The sequence below is a fragment of the Hemitrygon akajei genome, chromosome 11 (assembly GCF_048418815.1).
Source record: "Hemitrygon akajei chromosome 11, sHemAka1.3, whole genome shotgun sequence".
Lineage (NCBI taxonomy): Eukaryota > Metazoa > Chordata > Chondrichthyes > Myliobatiformes > Dasyatidae > Hemitrygon > Hemitrygon akajei.
The window spans coordinates 12,073,401-12,094,486 of NC_133134.1; the positions used below are offsets into that span (position 1 = coordinate 12,073,401).

The window sequence follows — 21,086 nt, forward strand, 5'->3', positions numbered from 1 at the left end:
GGTGCTCTAAAAACCTTGAAGCCCAGAGCTGTCCGATTCCCCACACAGACCCAAAGAGCTCGTTACATGGGGATGCGTATTAATGATAGGACAGGCTGAGTCTAAGATTCTGCTCTGAATTCGAAAGTCATTGATGGGGACGTGGTCGGACGTTGGACCCGCAGATCAGCGAGGATGAGGGCTCGAGTCATGGGTATGTTCTGGGGATAGGTGTTCTGTTCAGGCAGGAGGTAAAAGGGCCAATGATCCCCTGGGTATGCAAATCATGAAATAGGCCTTCGAGGCCTAGTACTGGAGCTCCATCATCAGCAAATCCGGAGCTCGGGGTCTGGATTTCAGGGACTCATTCATTATCATTGGCAAGTCCTGGGTCGGTACTGAGGGTCAAAGCCCGAAGTTCAGTTGAAAGCCCAGGAGTCAAAGCCTGATGTCCAGGGCCCGGAGTTTGTGAGTCTCTTCAGGTGCGCTGGGGGAGCTGAAGGTGCAGTGTCCGTGAATCCACTCGCCCGCTGGAGGCTGAAGTCGGACAGTCCTGGGGTTAGAGGTGTGCGTGTGTGCATCGTTTGGTGAGAGGGAGGACCAGGAGCTTGTTTTGCTGTTGTTACCTTGTTGCTTTGTATATCCCGTTTTAATGTTTGTTGTTCTGCCAAACAGTGTGCACGCTACCGGAATCAGAATCAGCTTTAATACCACTGGCTTATGTCATGAAATTAGTAGTCTTATGGCGACAGGACAGTGCAATGCATAATAAGAACTACAAATTACGATAAGAAATAGGTATATATATATATTAGAGCAATATGAAATGGAGAGAAAGCTGTAGCCTCTGGAGCAGGCTCCTCCTCTCCGCACAGCTGACAAATCCAAAGGAACAGCAGAGACCAATACAGGAGTTGTCAGTCCAGCTCCGTATTTTTCCTCAGGGTTTACTCCCAAAGACTTTACCATGAGTGAGGACAGCTGCAAGGCAGTGTAAGTTTGAGATCAGAGTTTTCTCTCTCCTGGATGTCCTGCCGGCAATGGCTGATGAGCCTCATCTGCCCAAACAGAGATTGGTTTTGAGGTCAGTAACTCACCTTTGCCCCTTCTCCTGTCAGAAGAAACAGTTCCATTGGGCTTAGGCACATGTGATGGCCAGGAGCTGGACTTGGTTGTTAGAAGCTATTTGAAACGCACAATATTATCCCCACTGCCATCCCCAGCTATAATAACCTTAAGGAGCCATATATATATATATGTAAGTGTGTTGTAATATATGTGCAAAAAGAGAGAAAAAAATACTGAGGTAGTTTTCATGGGTTCATTCATTCTCCATTCAGAAATCTGATAGCAGGCGGGAAGAAGCTATTCCTAAAATATTGAGTATGTGTGTGTCTTCAGGCTCCTGTATTCCCACTTTGATGGTAGTAATGAGAAGAGGGCATGTCCTACGTAATGGGAGTACTGAATGATAGACGCTGCCTTTTTAACACAACAGCTTTTTCTATGCTGTGCTGGCACTGACACTTGCAGGCTGCCCCCAGCACATCCTCGGGTTTGTTTGTTGCTAATTCAAATGACAAGTTTCACTGAACGATGTGCGTGAGATAATTGAATGAATCTGAATCGGATTAAGGCAGCTTTTGGATCTAGATTTGCTTGTTGAAAATTCTCAGCCACCAGGTTTGAATTAGGCCTTGTGTTCTCTGGAGCGTCAGATTATTGGCCATTGATGTTACTACTATGAAGCCACACTCAGCAGCTGCATTAACAGAAGTCTGGATCTGTGCCTCCGCGATCTGCTCAGATTTAATCCCAGTGGATAGGTCGCCAGTTCCTTGTCCCCACACCATAAGGTGGCACAGGAAGCTGCTATAAAAGAAAGGCTGGCACATTTTACTGGCTGTGGACATCCCAAAGTGTTTTACATGTACTTCTTGGCCAAAATAAAATCTATTTATTTAGCCATACAGAACAGTCAGCCCAATGAGCTGCACTGCCCAACAACTTATCACTACGTTAGATTAGTCACCGGGACTGGACAAGATGTACCCCGGGCTACTGTGGGAAGCAAGGGAGATTGCTGAGCCTCTTGTGATGATCTCTGCATCATTAATAGGGATGAGAGAAGTATCAGAGGATTGGAGGGTTGCAAATGTTTTTCCCTTGTTCAGGAAAGGGAGTAGAGATTATAGACCACGGAGTCTTACTTCAGTGGTTGGTAAGTTGTTGAAGAAGATCCTGAGAGGTAGGATTTAAGAGCATTTGGAGAGACATAATCTGATTAGGGATTGTCAGCATGGCTTTGTCAGGGGCAGGCTGTGCCTTACGAGCCTGATTGAGTTCTTTGAGGAAGTAATAAAACACATTGATGAAGGTAGAGCAGTGAATGTAGTGTATAAGGATTTCAGCAAGGCATTTGATAAGGTTCCCCATGCAAGACTCCTTTACCAAGTAAAGAGACCTTGCTTTGTGGATCCAGAATTGGCTTGCTCACAGAAGGCGAAGGGTGGTTGTAGATAGTTCATATTCTGCACGAGGTTGGTGACCAGTGGTGTTCCGCAGGGATCTGTTCTAGGACCCTTCATCTTTGTGATTTCTATAAATGACCTGGATGAAGAAGTAGAAGGGTGGGTTAGTAAGTTTGCTGATGACACAAAGGTTGGGGGTGTTGTGGATAGTGTGGAGGGCTGTCAGAGGTTACAGCGGGACATTGATAGGATGCAAAACTGGTCTGAGAAGTGGCAGATGGACTTCAACCCAGATAAGTGTGAAGTGGTTCATTTTGGTAGGTCCAATTTGAAGACAGAATTTAATATTAATGCTAAGACTCTTGGCAGTGTGGAGGATCTAAGAGATCTTTGAGTCCACGTCAATAGGACACTCAAAGCTGCTGTGCAGGTTGACAGTGTTGTTAAGAAGGCATGTGGCGTGTTGGCCTTCATCAACCGTGGGATTGAATTCAAGAGCTGTGAGGTAATGCTAAAGCTATATAAGACCTTGGTCAGACCCCACTTGGAGTACTGTGTTCAGTTCTGGTCCCCTCACTACAGGAAGGATGTGGATACTATAGAGAGAGTGCAGAGGAGATTTACAAGGCAAGGATGTTGCTTTGATTGGAGGGCGTACCATATGACAATAGTTTGAGTGAACTAGGCCTTTTCTCCTTGGAGTGACAGAGGATGAGAGTTGACCTGATAGAGGTGTATAAAATGATGAGGGGCATTGATTGTGTGGATAGCCAGGGGCTTTTTCCCTGCGCTGAAATGGCTAACACGAGGGGGCATAGTTTTACGGTGCTTGGAAATAGGTACCGAGGGATTGTCAGGAGTAAGTTTTCACGCAGAGAGTGGTTGGTGTGTGGAATGCATTGCCGGTGACGGTGGTGGAAGCAGATACAATAGTGTCTTCAAGAGCCTCTCAGATAGGTACATGGAGTTTAGAAAAATAGAGGGCTATGCGCTAGGGAAATTCTAGGCAGTTTCTAGAGTAGGTTACACAGTCAGCACAACATTGTGGGCTGAAGGGCCTGTAATGTGCTGTGGATTTCTATGTTCTGTGTTCTAACCCACCTATTTAACACTAGCCTAATCACAGGATAACTTACTTAGCAGTATGTGTTTGGACTGCGGAGTCTGGGCGCTCTGACATGTGGTCTGCTGAAAGGAGACGGCAATCACGCACATGAGAATGCAGGCACTGCAGCCAATTCGGGTTTCCTAGTAACTGCGTTTAATTCCTTTCCTTTAATTTCAGTCTTGTCAAGCCATGATTGAAGCACGGCGATGACAGCACTTTCTGCTTACCTTAATCCACGTTCCAGGAAGGATTCGTGATTTAGATAGTTGCTATTAAAGGAGCAGTGTTCACTTAGTTCTCAGTTACTGTGGTGCAGTGACGGCATTAGTTTATAGTTAGTTTGACAGTTTTTAGTTATTGGATGCATTGGCCTAATGTTTATAATTTTCCTTTATTCTGTGCAGTTCTAATTAAATCTCAGTAAACTATTCATTGTGTCTGTGTCTGTGTCTCTCCCTCTGTACTTGTTCTATCACTGAACTCCTGTCAGTGAGAGGAAATTAGAGCACTTGGAGGAAATCTATGAGAATGTACAACCTCCTTACTGATGGGGCCGGAGTTGAACTCTGAACCGGGGAACACCCCGAGCTTCAATAACTGTTAGGCTATTGTGACTCCCTTATGCAGCCACCAATTTATGCACCACCGGATCTTACAGAGAAGAATGTAATAATTTGAGTGATGTTGATTCAGGGGCGGTAATGGTAGGCTATGGGATTCTGGCATTCATGACCAGGCAAAGTTTGAAAAAACAGGAGCCTGATTATGTTAAACTTGAATGAAACATTGGTTAGGTAAGGAGAAACTTTTGTTCAATGTAGAGTAATTATTATCTGGAATTCACTTTCGGTTAGGATGGTGGAAAGAGAATTCAGCTGGGTGTTACAGTCACCGGCTTGTGAATACAAATATTCAACTTGGTCAGCCAATCACGTGGCAGCAACTCAATGCATAAAAGCTGCAGACAAGGACAAGAGGTTCAGTTGTTGTTCAGACCAAACATCAGAATGGGCAAGATCACTAAGTGACTTTGAGTGTTGAATGATTGTCGGTGCCAGATGGGGTGGTTTGAGTATCTCAAAAACTGCTGATCTCTTGGGATTTTTACACCTATCAGTCTTCAGAGTTTACAGAGAATGTTGCAAGAAACAAAAAAAGACATTCTGTGCACAAGACTCATGTGGGCAAAAATGCCTTGTTAATGAGAGAGGACAGAGGAAAATGGTCAGACTGGTTCAAGCTGACATTAACTCAGACAACCACACATTATAACAGTGGTGTTCAGAAGAGCATCTCTGAATGCACAACACGTCAAACCTTGAAGTGGATAGGCTACAGCAGCAGAAGACCATGAATGTACATTCAGTGGCCACATTATTAATTACAGGAAGTAGGCTCTTGACAAAGAATAGTTTGCCAGGGTATGAGGGAAGTTGGTGAGAGTGATATGAATGTTCTGCCTAGAGCAAAATGACCTCTTTCTCTGCTGTATCATTTCCACGATTCTGTGTATTATCAGTGTTCACATGGGAGAAGTTTCCTGCTTTTCATCAAAGTGCTGGTGGATCTTCTGAGAGAGCCTCACTGATGCAGCTGCCACACAGGATTCATTGGCTCACGTCCAAGGTCAAAATCTTCAGAGAGCTACAAAGGCTCAACCCTGCTTACTCCTGCCCACACTACTCCACAGGAGCCTGGAACTGTCTGCCAGGGTGGTGTAGAGGCAGATACACTAGGGGCATTTAAGAAACTCTTGGATAGGCACATGGACGACAGCAAAATGGAGGGGTCTGTAGGAGGGAAGCGCTAGGTTGATCTTAGAGTAGGTTAAAAGCTCGGCACAGATTCGGGGTTTGAAGGACCTGTACTGTGCTGTGTTCTAAGTTTTGTTTTCTGTGTGGCCCTTAAGCCCATCAGTTCTGTGCTGACCATCAACCACGTACACTACAGACCCTCAGAATTTGGTAGTGCACTGGTTAGCAGGATGCCATTACAGCTTGTAGTATCAGAGTTCAGAGTTCAATTCCAACGCTGCCTGCAAGGAGTTTGTACATTCTGCCCGTGACTGCATGGATTTCCTCTGAATGCTCCAGTTTCCTTTCACAGTCCAGAGATGTACGGGTTGGTAGATTAATAGGTTATTGTAATTTATTCTGTGATTAGGCTAGCACAGGGTGGAGGAGCAACACCTTATATTCTGTCCAGGTAGTCTCAAGTCTGATGGCATGAATATCAATTTCTCCTTCCGGTAAAAAATAATGTCCCTCCTTTCTTCTTCCCCACTCTGGCCTCTTACCTCTTCTCACCTTCCCCGGGTCGCTTTCTCCTATGGTCGTCTCTCCTCTCCAACTCCTCCTTTTCCAGCCCTTTACCTTTCCGACCCACCTGGCTTCACCTGTCACCTTCGGGCTGTCCTCCTTCCCCTCCCTTCACCTTTCCTTTCTGACATCTTCCCCCTTCCTTTGTGGTCCTGAGGACGGGCTCGGCCCGAAACGTTTGTTCATTCCCCCAGCGTTTGGTATGTGCTCCTGCTGGATTCCCAGCATCTGCAGAATCTCTTGTATTTATCTAAAACTATTCTGTTTGGCTGAGATGAAGATGAGTTGTGTAGCTGTTAAATTAAATGCTCGATTTTTCTGCTGTACGTTCTTTGTAATTTTATTTCGGCGTATGATTGATAATGCCAGCCGCACTATCAGGCAGTAAGCTGCATCCAGAATGATGTTACCACTTATTTGTTTCACTTATTTATTTTTATTTAGCGATACTTCACGGAATAGGCCCTTCCAGCCCTTTCAGGCGCGCTACCCTGCAACCCTGGTTTAACCCTAACCTAATCACAGGACAATTCACCGATTAACCGTTCCAAGGGAAGGGCGTACAGAGACTCCCTATAGAAGATGCCAGAATTGAACCCCAAACTCCAAAGCTGTATAGCATTGTGCTGACTGTTGCATTACCATGGCGCCCAATAATGTGTGATCCTCTACTAGACGATTAATTGTAAAATACGATGTGATCGCTGATTGCATGATGAATCCATAAAAGAAGAGTGATTTTCAAGCTTATTTCTACCTCTTCCATTGAAAACTTCAACAAAACTTATATGAAGGAATATGAGTACAGGGCAATAGTTAAACGGCAGGCTGATTCAAACAGAGAGTTATGCACATGTATATATATATATATATGAAAGACTCAAAATATGAATCAAAGGTGTTGACGAATCAGTATACGGGGGGAGACTGAAAATCTGGCACAACAACAACCTCTTAATCAATGACAGCAAGACCAAGGAACTGATTATTGACTTCGGGAAGAGGAAACCAGAGGTCTGTGAGTCAGTCCTCATCGGGGAATCAGAGGTGAAGAGGGTCAGCAACTTTAAAGTCCTCTGTGTTATCATTTCAGAGAATCTGTCCTGGGTCCAGCACGCAAATGTAATTACAAAGAAAGCACTGTAGCGCCTCTACTTTCTTAGGAGTTTACGAAGTTGTGGCATGACACCTGAAACTTTGACAAACTTCTAAAGGTGTGTGGTGGAGAGTGTATTGACTGGTTGCATCACAGCCTGGCGTGGAAACACCAACACTCTTCATTGGAAAATCCTACTGTAGGGAGTGGATATGGCCCAGTCCATCAAGGGTAAAGCCAGTTCTACCACTGTGCTCATCAACATGTCACAGGAAAGAAGCATCCATCATCAGGGATCTGCATCCCCATGGAAATGCTCTCTGTTCACTGCTGCCTTGAGGAGAAAGGTACAGAAGCCTCAGGACTCACACCACCAGGTTCAGGAACAGTTATTACCCTTCAACCATCAGGCTCTTGAACCAGAGGGGATAACTTCACTCAATTTCACCAGCACTATCATTGAAGTGTTCCTTCAACCTAAGAACTCACTTTCAAGGACTCTTCATCTCATGTTCTCAATATTTATTGCTGATTTATTATTATTATTATTATGATTTCTTTCTTTTTGTATTTGTACAGTTTGTTGTCTTCTGCACATGGTTGAACACCCAAATTGGTGCGGTCTTTCATTGATTCAATTATGGTTATTAATCTAGTATTGATTTATTGAGTATGCCCATAAGAAAATGAATCTCAGGGTTGTGAAGGTTGACATTTAGCTGTATGTATGTTGATAGTAAATTTACTTTGAACTTTGTCTTTGAGTTCAGAACAATGGTTAAATAGAGAACTGTTCCTGACATGAGCACTAGCCTTTGTAGTATCCAAGACATCTTCTAGGAGCATTGTCTCAAAAAGGCAGCATCCATCATTAAGGACACCCATTACCCAGGACATGCCCTCTTCCCATTACTACCATCAGGAAGGAGGTTCAGAAGCCTGAAAGCCCACACTCAATGATTTAGAAAGAGCTTATTCCCTTCGCCCATCTGATTTCTGAATGGACATTGAACAAATGAACACTACCTCACTACCTTTATTACTTCTGTTTCTGCTCTACTTATTTAATTTAACTATTTAATATATACTTACTGTAATTCACGTTTTTCTCTATTATTATGTATTGCACTGTACTGCTGCCGCAAAGTCAACAAATTTCATGACATATGGTGGTGATATTAAACCTGATTCTTAAAGTTGTGCACTTTCTAAGGACAGATTAAGGGTCACTTAATTACCTGGAACCATTAACTAGGCACAGAAAGCTAAACAAACTGGCTAGCTCACTCAACAAGAAAGGGAAAAAAACTGTACGTAGAGTCGTACTGACCTCACTAGAAACCACGCTGGTGTTTCACCGTTTCATATGGTTTAGAGCTAAGCTCCCAACCTGGGGTCCACAGACCCCTCTGTTAATGGTAGGGGTCCATGGCATAAAAAACCCATGGTTTAGAGGGATATGGGACTAATGCAGGCAAATGGAACTAGCTTAGAAAGGCATCTTGGTCAGCATGGGCCAGTTGTGCTGAAAGGCCTACTTCTTTAACTATGTGGGTTCCCAGTGTCTTTAAGCCAGGGTCCATGGACCCCAGGATGGGAACACCCTACGCTGACTCTGAATTGCTGCCCGTAAACAATCACTTGCATCTTACTTTTATTATTTATGGTTTTCCGTGATTTTGGATTTTTTAAAAATGCAAACATCTTGTCTTTTTTTTTATTTTGGACTTTAAACCAACTAAGGCAAACTTCATGGCTCTACTGCTGAGAGCTGACTCTTTAGATAGGGACTCTGTAGTTCACATTATGATGTGTTTCTAGTTTCTGGTCGTGACCTGGTTAATCCGAAAGGAGACTAGTCCTGACACCACTCGCCAGACAAGAATAGCTGACTGTCTGGTGCGAGTCACTAAAAAAAAAAGTCTCTGGTCGCTCCTTTCTTTGTTGCTATTTTGAAGCTGCCTGCAGATAACGAACATGGAGCTGAATTAAATATGCCTGGACTCTTTGGATTTTGTGTTTTCTGTTCTGTGTTTTTCACTCATTTCTTTTGTTGCCGTTTGCACAATTTGTTTTTTTTTTTGCAGGTGGTTGGGGGGAGGTTGATGTTTTTCTTTGTTTTGTGGCTGGGTGTGGGATGAAGAATCTCAGGGTTGTATACCGCATACATACTTTGATAACCAACGTACTTTGAAACTTCGGACCTTAATAAAGGAGTGCAAGCAGTATAACTAAAGCACCACATATTCAGGTGTAGACAAACAGATTCATAGATTAAGAGATAATCAATAGAGACATGAAATGAGCGTTGTAGAGAATGTGTGATCTAATTGATGCTGCAAAGTATGTTGAATGTGACACTACAACACTACCAGTGAACAGGAAGTACGGAGAGGGTTTATCATCTACTACGTAACGATGAGCTGTAAGAGTGAGTGCTGACATAACTAAAGCAGCTCCTCCCTCAGAGTGTCAGACACCCTGAGCCAATAGGCTGGTCCTGGACTAATTTCCACTTGGCATTATTTACTTATTATTATTTAATTATTTTTGGTTTTATATTGCTATATTTTTGGTTTTATATTGCTATATTTCTACACTATTCTTGGTTGGTGCGACTGTAACGAAACCCAATTTCCCTCGGGATCAATAAAGTATGTCTGTCTGTCTGTCATCAGTAAGTGTAAAAGAATCAATTTCAAGCCAGCCTTTTCCCTTCCATATAAAATTGTACAAAACGCATAAAGAGGGATGAAAACATAGGGTAATACTGCCCCCCACCCCAGTGTTTACTAGGCAGAAGACGAGCTGTATTGTGGTCGACTGAAGGTTTCAATGGACTCTGTATTTATATATTGTGTGTGGTTGTATTTTTCTGATACCCTGTAGGTGCTTGTTATCTTGTGTATGTGAGGACTTGGTTCAAGCCGTGGTGTCACCTGAGAGAGGCATCGGAGCTGGAGAGCTCCACTGTGGGAGGTGTGGTGAGACGTCCAGGCTGGAGTTGCTGCTGCTCGCCCCAGTGTACACTCAGCAGAAGACAAGCTCCATTCTGGTCGACTGCAGATTGATGGTGCCAGTTTTGGACTCTCTTACTGAGTGATCGTGACACCATCTTTGTGCTTGCTACCTTGTGTGTGCCTTTGTGCTGTGTGAGACTGTTGGTAGTGTGTTTTTCACCTTGACCCCAGAGTAATGCTGCCTCGTTTGGCCGCATTCACTGGGGTCAAGGTCAAGACAGTATTTAGGTATGGTTAAATGACAAGTAAACTTGAACTGGATTGAAATCTAGTCATGTGTGTCATGTGCATTTAGCAAGACAAAGATTGGGCTGGGAAAAAACAAAAGTAGGAATGAACTGCACTAGGGTGTAGCAAACCGGTTTAAGGCCCAAACTCAGGGCCAAATCTAGACCACAGTTCCTAGACTGAATTCAATTCTGTGGTCTGGTTCTGGAACATGGGCCGAATCCAGAGTAGAATCAGATTGACATATGATGTGATACTTGTTGTTTTGTAGCAAGCAAAGACTGTTACCTAATGGGTAATTTTTTTATCCTGAATGGTCAGTATATAGAATAGCCCGGTAAAAGATATGGTGAGGCAGATATTTTAGCAACGTTTAAAAGGTACCCTGATTAAAAAGGGGTTACCAACCTGAGTCTCAGGGACCCCTTGGTTAATGGTAGGGTTCCATGGCATGAAAAAAGTTGGGAACCTCTGATTCAGAGGGATATGGGTTAAGCAATGACAAATATGAGTGGCTTTGGAGGCAGTGCTGAGGAGGTTCCTTGGGTTGATTGCAGAGATGAGGGGGTTAGCCTATCGGGGAGATTAATCACTGGAATTCAGAAGAGGGAGAGGGATGGAGTGATAGTGAAGTGCAGCATAGAAACAGATCCCTTGGTTCATTCAGTCCATGCTGAAACCATTTAAACTGCCTACTCCTATCGACCTGCACCAGGTAGACTATAGCCCTCCATTCCTGACTATCCATGTACCTATCCAAACTTCGCTTAAATGGTGAAATTGAGCTCGCATACACCATTTGTGCTGGCAGCTCATTCCACACTCTCATGACCCTCGGAGTGAAGAAGTTTCCCCTCATGTTCTCCTTAAACTTCTCACCTTTTCCCTTAACCCATGACCTGTAGTTGTAGTCCCAGCCAATCTCAGTGGAAAAAGCCAGCTTTACCCCTCATAATTTTGTATACCTCTATCAAATCTCCTCCCAGTCTTCTATGTTCCAAGGAATAAAGTCCTAACCTATTCAATCCTTCCGTCGAACTCAGGTCCTCCTTGTAAATTCAAGGAGCAGTGTCTGAGAAAGGCAGCGTCCATTATTAAGGACCTCCAGCACCCAGGGCATGCCCTTTTCTCACTGTTGCCATCAGGTAGGAAGTGCAGAAGCCTGAAGGCACACACTCAGTGATTCAGGAACAGCTTCCTCCCCTCTGCCATCCAATTCCTAAATGGACATTGAATCCTTGGACACTACCTCACTATTTTTTAATATATAGTATTTCTGGTTTTTGCACTATTTTTTTTATCTATTCAATATACGTATACTGTATAAAGTATATTGAATAAGATTTGCTTATTTATTTATTATTATTATTTTTTTCTTCTATATTATGTATTTCATTGAACTGCTGCTGCTAAGTTAACAAATTTCACATCACATGCTGGTGATAATAAACCTGATTCTGATTCCAAATTTTCTCTGCACTCATTCAACCTTATATTCAACTTTCCTGTAGGTAGGTGACCAAAACTGCCTCCAACTGGGATCTTATAGAAACATAAAATTATGAAAGAGATAGAGAAGATAAAGGCAGGAAAGTTGTTTTTACTGGTGAGTGAGATGCAAGCTAGGAGATATAACCTCAAGAATCTGGGGGAGTAGATTTCAGACGGAGAGGAGGAGAAACTGCTTTTCCTAGAGTGTTGTGAATTTGTATAATTCTCTGCCCAAGGAAGCAGGAGCGGCTACCTCATTAAATATATTTAAGACATAGACAGATTTTTGTATAGCAGGGGAATTGAGGGTCATGGGGAAAAGGCGGGCAGGCACAGCTGAGTCTATGGCCAGATCAGCCATGATCTTATTAAATGGCTGAACAGCCTCGACAGGCCAGATGGCCTGCTCCTGGGACTCTTGGTTGGCGTGAGCCAGTTGGAGTGAAGGGCCCATTTCTGTGCTGTATGACTCTGTTTCTGACCAAGGCAAAACTGAACTGAGTCGCTTTGACCTCTCGCTGGTCTGTGGTTCACCTTTGGTGCCGTTCATAATGTCATCTTCCTTTTTTTTTTGTCTTTTAGGCTTGGCTGACAGAGATCCATGAATACACAACGCAAAGCGTGGTCATCATGTTACTGGGAAACAAGGTGAGTTTCGCTGGTGGGCACCGTTACTTTCCCTCTTTTGAAAGCACCCTTTATCCTGGAATCTGAGGCCCAGGTCAGGTGCAGCTGATCCTGGCATGAGCCACTTGGTCCGAACTGGTCAGGGTGCACAGGGTTAGCGTACAAACTCCTTACAGACAGTGACCGAAATTGAATCTGGGTTGCTGGCGCTGTGATAGCATTGCGTTAACGACTATACCTCCCATTGTGGCTTTACAACGCTTACATCATCAGGGAAGCTTGGACCAACTTGTCCCGTGGAAACCCAGCATTTGTTAGAGGGGACGGTGTGAGGAGAGTTTGTGGGGCAGGTGGAGACAGAAGAAGGCAAGGAATTGTCACATTGTGACCATGATCTTCTTTCTGCGGCCGCTTTGGCTGCTTCTAATTACAGTACTGACTATACTGGACAGCAAAGTGCTGCTTCCTCAGAATTTTTTTGTTTGTTTATGACAGGCCACTTGAAGGTGAACACAAGTATAATTTCAGACTACTTGTATCGTGTAGGAATTTGAAGAAACAAGAAATTAACTTTTGTTAAATATAATGCATTTAATTGCATAATGGTGCTGACACTTTGCAGTAGTTCATCTAAGCAAAAAATATCCTGTTGATGATTTTCATTTGTACTCAGTGTTTGAGGCTTCTTGCTTAAGTGTCCAACAATAATCAGCCAGCGTTGACAGATTCCAGTTCCCCTGATACTCTTCCTCCATGACCGCAATGTCCTGGTGACACAAAGCTTGTCCCGGTCAGTGCAAGGTTTGCAGAGAAGAAGTCTAAATGGGGATGGACAAAACGAATCATCAGTGACATGTTGTACTTCATGGTTTTGTATGCTTGAAGCACGTTGTCAGCCAGCTGCACGTAGTCTGATGCACAGCCGTTGCCAAAGAGTCATCCTCGAATGCTTTCCGTGCAATTTTTCTCCAGTCCCACTAGGAGTTCTTCGAATTGCCTGTCAATGATGACCTGTTCGATTTGTGGGCCAGCAACAACACCATCCTTAATCTTGGCGTCAGTTATTCTGATTTGAATTATGAATTGAGATTACAATTATAGGCGATTTCAAAAAAGGTGGTGTGTGATAGGGAAATTGCAGGGTGATTTTCATGATCAGCGGCCCAAAACTCATAAGACACACCCAAAAGTATTCAGTTGTCCAGTGTTTTTGTTACCAAATTATTGATTAATGATAAACTCTGTTCACAATTGCCATGGCATATGACAAAGTTTTTTAGAAGGTTAAAATTTTGTCTGGATGAAGGGTTTTGGCCCAAAATGTCGACTGTTTATTCCTCTCCATAGATGCTGTATGACTTTCCAAGTTCCTTCAGCATTTTGTGTGTGTTGCTCTGGATTGCCGGCTTTTGCAGTCTCGTGTGGTCAGGTGCTGCCACCTATTGGCACTTGGTGAACAGCAACGATAATCTCTTGTTCCAGTCTCTCATGTAAAGTTGCGATTATAGAGTTTATTCACTGCTGTTACTCTTTTTTTGAAGGCTGATGCAACTCAGGAGAGAGCAGTAAAGAAAGAGGCAGGAGAAAAGTTAGCCAAGGTAAGTTACTCAGTTTACTCTTTTCCATAGATGCTGCTAGGCCTGCTGAATTCCTCCAGTGTTTTGTGTGTGTTGCTTGGATTTCCAGCATCCGCAGATTTTCTCTTGTTTACATTACTCAGTAAACCACTCATGGGTTATGTTTTCCTTAAAATTAATATATTGTGTAATATTCTGCAAAAATGCTGTCAAGCCAGACTAGCTAATCAGGAGGTACGTTATGTAGGACTAGATGGTAATATCCCTTATGAGACATGCTGCCTAGACTCTGCGGGGTAGCCGACTGAGTGGTGGCACCTTCTGGGTTATCAAGTGGGCGCCCTCTTTCCTCAGTGTTTCACTGATAGGCCCACGACACCTCCAGAGTGTTCAGCAGTGAATCCCGGCGTCCTGGGCTCACCCCCTAGATGCCAGTCACTCACTTGGGAGCCCAGATGGAATCCTTTCTCTTCATCCCGAGCCACTGACTACCCTTTTCAGCAGCTCTGGAGAGGCCTTTGACTGCCTGTCGGTGTGTCTCCCCTCGCACTCCCAGCTCCCGGAGTAGCCTTGGTGTTGATGTGGCTACAAATCCTCTGCAGCCTACTTCGACCGGTCGGACCCTTGCTTCCCAGCCACGTTGCTGCACATCGGCTGCAAGCTCAGCGTACCTCAGCTTCTTGCCCTCGTAGGCCTAGCTGATCAGGAGAAAATAAGAAAAGACCTCATCGCTGCAAATCAAAGGTAGATTTGAACCCAGGTCTTTGAAGTGAAATGCAAGAAGCTGCAGATTTGGAGGATCAGAAATAAAACAAAGTGTGGTTTAGTCACAGATGTTGGGGGTCATTGTAACTTCTGCTAATCCTTATTATTTGAAAGCTTCCTTTTAGATATTTTATCTGGCTGGATTGCCCTACGTTGTGGGGGCCATTGCTACAGTCCTGAGCTCTGTCTGTGCTTTCCACTGCATAGGACTTCCTTATGAGGGTGCTCAGTTGATGAAGGTGTCTTGGATATGAAGGTGTAACCCCTTGCATAACTCTGCGACTGTGCAAACCTCTCTTGTGCCTTTATTCCACCTCGGTCGGGTTTTCAATGGCATCGAACAAATGTCTACGTGATTAAGTTCCAAATTTCCGGTGACAGAATCCTAGCCCGAGTAATGATGTAGAACAGTAGTGTGGTCAGAGAGGCTAGGGTGGCAGTCAAAGCCGTTAGGAAGTTGATTGCTTTCTAAAGCAGGGCGTGCAAAATATACAAAATTCTGAGGAATATAGATAGGGTAAAGGTGCAGGAAAGCAGAAACGTTTCCACAATGGTGATTGAGTTTGGGTCAGTTATTAATTGTAACCTGAATTTGATGATGCACCTCTTAACAAGAGTCTGAGGGGAATGAGGGTGCCGTGACCTCATTGAATGGTGTCATGAGCTCAGAAGTGTGAATTATCTCCTCTGGTTCCTGTGTGGCAGTGCGAGAGTGATTCAGACTTCTTGACCTGGTAGGGTGGGCGAAAACACTCAGCAGTACGACTGATCAAGATTCATTTTCTTCCAGGAATACGGTGTGCCCTTTATGGAAACAAGTGCCAAAACTGGCCTAAATGTTGAGCTGGCATTTATGGCCATTGCAAAGTAAGTTGTGCAAGGGGATCTGTAAAGTTTATAATTGATTAATGATCTGTAAAGTTTATAATTGATTAACAAGCTGTAAATCCCAGGGATAAGGCCAGCTTTTATTGCCCATCTATAATTACTCTGAAAATCAACTCAAGTCAACTTTATAATCAGTTAACTATATGCATGTATACCGTCAAACAACGCGTTTCCCCGAACCAGGGTGTAATACACAGTAGTACACATAACACACATTAACTTATGAAAGTAAGGATGAAATCTACAGATGGACTACACATAAAGAAAACAAACTATAGTGCATAAATTAAATATTGTAAGGTACAGGACGGATTAACCAGTGACACTTTGAATGTGATGCGGCCAGGAGTTCAGAAGCCTAATGGCCTGAGGGGAAAAGCTGTCTCCCATCCTAGCCGTTCTTGTTTTTAATGTGGCAGAGTCTCCGGCGTAATGGTGGGGAAATCAAGGAGGATGCTGGATGAATGGGTGGGATCCTTGATAATACTAATGGGCCTGTGTACGCAGCACTCCTGATAACTGTTCCTGATTGAGACTCTTATGAGCCTCTCAGCTGTTCCCACAGCCCTTTGTCGGGATTTCCAGTCCGATGCTTGGCTGCTCCCTTCCCATACCAGAAGGAGATGCAGCTTGTCAGAATGCTCTCAATGGTGCTCCTATAAAATGCAACTAAGACGGGGAGGGAGGGAAGCCTGACTTTTCTCAATCTCCTTAGCAATAAGGATAAAGATCAGCTTTATTTGACACATGTACATCGATCCATGCAGTGAAGTGTATCATATTTGTCAAAGACCAATATAGTCTGGGGGCAACCTGTTTCTGGTGCCAACATAGCACGCTTACAACTTACCCACCCTAACCCTGATCGTCTTTGGAATGTCGGAGGAAACCGGAGCACCCAGAGGAAACCCACGCAGTCACGGACAGATCTCCTTACAGACGGCGGTGGGAATCGAGCCACGGTCGCTGGCGCTGCAAAGCGTTGTGTTTGCTGCTAGGCTACCGTGCGGCCCGAATGGTGGTGAGCTGCCCTTTATGAAGCTCTGCAGCCTGTGAGGTGAAGGAATTGTTGGTGGGTGAGGGATCCAGAAGGTAGAGCCGTGAACAGTCTTGGAGAGGCATTTTTGTTTTCATCCTCTCCGTTACCTCCACCACCCATACGTCCTCTACTATGTCGTTTGCATTCTTATTCTTCAGTAAATGGCAATAAAAATATAGAACTTAGAACACTAAAGCACAGTACAGCCCCTTTGACCCATGATGTTGTGCCAGTCTTATAAGGTACTCCAAGATCAATCTAACCCTTCCCTCCTACATAGCCCTCCATCCTCCGATCATCCATGAGCCTAACAGCTTCTTCAGTGTCCCTAATGTACCTGCCTCTGCCACCACCCCTGGCAGCACGTTCCACTTACCCACCACTCACTGTGTATCTCTGACATCTCCCTTCTACTTCCCTCCGATCGTTCATTCGTTCATCTTGTGCCGTGTTGTACCACTCGGGCAATCGTGGATTTTCCGTGACCACGGCTGTTCTTGGGAAATTCTTCTACAGTAATAGTTTGCTATTGCGAATCCAATCCTTATGCCCCCTCATATTTAGCCATTTCCACCCTGGGAAAAGGTCTCTGGCTATCCACTCGATCTATGCCTCTTATAATCTTGTACACCTCTACCAAGTCACCTCTCATCCTCCTCTTCTCCAAAGAGAAAAGCTCCCACTCTCTCAGCTTAACCTCATAAGACATGCTCTCTGATCTGGTCAGCATCCTGTAAAGAAATTTACAGTACTGTCCAAAAGTCTTAGGCACATACACATAGCTGAGGTGCCTAAAGACTTTTGCACAGTACTGTGGTAATTTTATGTATTGCACTGTACTACTGCTCCAAAAAAAAAGGAAATGAATTTCATGACACATGGGAATGATGACAAACCTGATTCTGATACGGGTCTCTTCTATGGACTGAGAGTGGGAAGGGGACAGGGAGAGGGGAGTCATGGTTGGGAAGAGGGGCAGGGAGAGGGGAGGGAGTGGGAAGCACCAGAAAGACATTCTATAATGATCAATAAACCACCCCCACCCTGCCACCCTGTCCCACACCCCTCACACGGTGCTCCACTCTTCTTTCCCAGCATCCTTTGCTCCCATCAGATTTACAGACTCACTCTCTGCTTCATGTTGACAAATACAGTACAGTGCAAAAGCCTTAGGCACCATAGATATATATATATAGATATAGATATAGATGTGCATGCACACACATATATATATGCCTAAGACTTTTGCACGGTACTGTATATCTGAATATTAAGCACCTTCATTTCTGTTTTTGGCACTCCATAACATTCCCTTACAGCTGTTTGTGCTTACAGTCCACCAATCATTCATGGAGTAGTATTTGCATATACTTTCTAAATTTGTATTCCTTTTTACTTTGATTTGTTGTAATATGGTGCTACTTCAATATCTGATCCTGTCCAACACTCACTTATTTATGCACCACCTTCTCCTCGTCCATGTGCTGGTGCCCAAACTGCCATCAATTTTATTTCCTCCTGCTTCCTCCCACAGTCCATAGGTTCGGGTTGGGGAGCTGGCACCAGAAGTGTGGTGACACTTGCAGAGTGACCGCGGTGGGCTTTGCTGCAAATGACACGTTTTAATGTCCCTGTGACAAATTAAGCTAAACCTTCTTTAAACTCCATCTTACAGACGTGCAAATCTAACAACAAAATAAAGGTAATGACACCAGTACCGGAAGTAGAGAGTGAGAAACACAGTCTCGCAACCACAGTAATGAACCTCCCTGTGGGTGCATTGAAGTGTCTCTGGCACCAGACCTGGTCCCAGTATCCGAGAGCCTGAAGCCCTCGCTCCTGTATATCTTCCTACTTTTGCTTTCCCTCGTGTGTGCATACTGGGAATGATCTGGAGGCCCTATATTTGACTTTCTCTCTAGCTGGCTGGATCAGTGTGTGTTCTATTGTTTGATCACGGTGAGTGGATGTAGGTGCCACTTAAGTAACAAACCAGTTGCTTCTGAGAATGAGAAGGCAATTTAGAGTCAACCACATTTGGTAGATCTGACATAGCAGGTATACCCGACCAAGTAAAGATAGAGCACATTCCCTTCTCCAACACAGATAATGAGTCCGTTGGGTTTCGAAATAAATCTAGTGGTTTGATAACTAGCATTGCTAGCTTTTTGTTAAATTCCAAGTTCAACAACTTCCATTTATATTCCTCTTCAACCATGATGGGATCAGGCATCATGTATCAGTTTTAGTGGCTTAGATCTCTGGACAGTAGACCAGTAACATAATCTCTACACCACTCGATAGGTTATAATCCCTTAGCAGAACATAGGACGTTATAGCACAGCATAAGGCCCTTTGGCCCATGATGTTGTGCCAGCCCTTTAACCTATTCTAAGAACAATCTAACCCTTCCCTCCCACATAGCCCTCCATTTTCTATTGTCCATGTGCTTACCTAATGAGTCCGCCCCTGGCAGCACGTTCTCTGTGTGGAAGAAGTGTCTTATGCCATGTTACGCCTCATTATTGACAGGGCAGAGAACACTAAAGCACAGTACAGACCCTTTGGCCCATGATGTTGTGCCAGCCCGAAGGTTGTAGGGCAATAAATGTTCCTGAACTGGATGGGGTGGACCTGAAGCTCTTGTCCCTCCTGCAAGGAGACAGCCTGGCCCGGATGGTGGGGTTAGAACATAGAACACTATAGCACAGTAGGGTCCCTTCAGCCCACGATGTTGTACTGACATTTTAACAAACTCTAAGATCAATCCGACCTTTCCTCATAACCCTCCATTTGCCATCGTCCATGTGCCCATATAAGGATCCCTTAAATACTCCTAATATATCTGCCTCTACCACCACCCCTGGCAGGGCATTTGACGTTCCAGGCACTCACCACTCTCTGTGTGAAAAACTTATGTCTGTAATCCCTCCCTATACTATCCTCCAATCAACTTTAAAATAATAGTGTATTAATAGAGGTGTAAAATTAGCAGTGTGATATAATTATATTTTTGGGGCAGTACGGCAGCGTAGTGGTTAGCACAACGCTTAAGAGTACAGGTGACCCGGGTTCACTTCCTGCTGCTGCCAGTAAGGATTTGAACGTTCTCCCTGTGTCCATGTGGGTTCCTCCAAAGACCTTCCAGTTGGTAGGTTAATTGGTCGTTGTAAATTATCCCATGATTAGGCTAGGATTAAGTCGGGGAACTGCTGGGCGGCACTGCGGGGAGAGTCTGTTCCATACTGTATCTCAATAAACAAACTGTGTTTTATTCCAGAGAACTGAAACATAGGTCAATTAAATCACCAAATGACCCCAAGTTCAAGCTCCACGACTACGTGAATGCCGAGATGAAAGGCACAGGCTGTTGCAGCTCGTAACTCCCTCGGCCATGCTGCTGACATACTGGTACAAGACTGATCCGCGTTCAACAGCCAGGACACTTCTCCTTGTGCTCTACCATCCTTTGTAAAGTCCTTGCATGTCTGTACTTGTTGTCTGTACATTTGACAAGTGTTTAATCCAAGGAGAAGACCTTGAATTCACGCAGAGGGTGTGTGGAATAAAGACGCTATAACTTAAATGACGGCAAATCAGGATCGAAATCATTATCCTTGATTGTTTACCTAATCAAAATCTGCTTTTGCTGAATAACGGTTTGTATCAGTAGAAAAACAACAATGTGTAGGACAGTAAATATACATCGATGTCCGTGAAAGTATGCTGTGTATATTTTTTAAATCCTTTTAATTTAACTTCATTGGGGAACAGTGGAGAGTCCACATGTCTGAAAATAAATCAAGATACTGGTTGCAAGGAATAACTTGGAAAGTGAATTCAACAAGTTGCTGAAATACTGAAAACCTTTTTTTAAGAACTATGAAGTTGGACTTAATGATAATTTTATTAATAGTTACAAGATCCGTACAAAATGTTTTTGAAGTAAACACACTAGAGTGGATAGAAATGCCGGTGAATATGATTGGAAATCATCGTCGTTATGTGCTGTGTCGTATGACATCATCATTATGTGCCGTGTTGTAAGACGTGGGCAATCACGGTCTTTCCATGACAATGATTGTTCTTAGCAAATTTTTCTACATAAGTGGTTTGCCATTGCCTTCTTCCAGGCAGTGTCTTTACGAGACGGGTGACCCCAGCCATTATCAATACTCTGCCTGACACCAGTGGTCGCATAACCAGGACTTGTGATATGCACCAGCTGCTCATACGACCAGCTACCACCTGCTCCCATACTTCACGTGACCCTGATCGGGGGGTGGGGAGGGGTGGGGTGCTAAGCAGGAGCTACACCTTGCCAAAGGGTGACATGCAGGCTAGTGGAGGGAGGGAGCACCTTACACCTCCTTTGGTAGAGACGTATCTCCACCCTGCCACCTCATGTGATTGGGAGGACTGTTTAATTGTGTAGTATATTGCTTTTTGCTGAAAGTAAAAGTATCAAAACTAGTCTCA

At 44.1% G+C, this 21,086-nt stretch overlaps 1 protein-coding gene across 2 annotated transcripts in view; it reads left to right on the plus strand.

The window, feature by feature from the left end:
• The window catches only part of LOC140735318 (ras-related protein Rab-26), a 464,020-nt gene extending 442,934 nt beyond the window's left edge, over nt 1–21,086 (plus strand). For both annotated transcript variants that reach the window (XM_073060213.1, XM_073060212.1), the window contains exons 6-9: nt 12,294–12,359; nt 13,880–13,936; nt 15,471–15,547; nt 19,888–21,086. In XM_073060213.1, the coding sequence (XP_072916314.1) occupies nt 12,294–12,359; nt 13,880–13,936; nt 15,471–15,547; nt 19,888–19,990 (303 nt within the window). In that variant the 3' untranslated portion in view covers nt 19,991–21,086. The remainder of the gene's footprint in view (nt 1–12,293; nt 12,360–13,879; nt 13,937–15,470; nt 15,548–19,887) is intronic.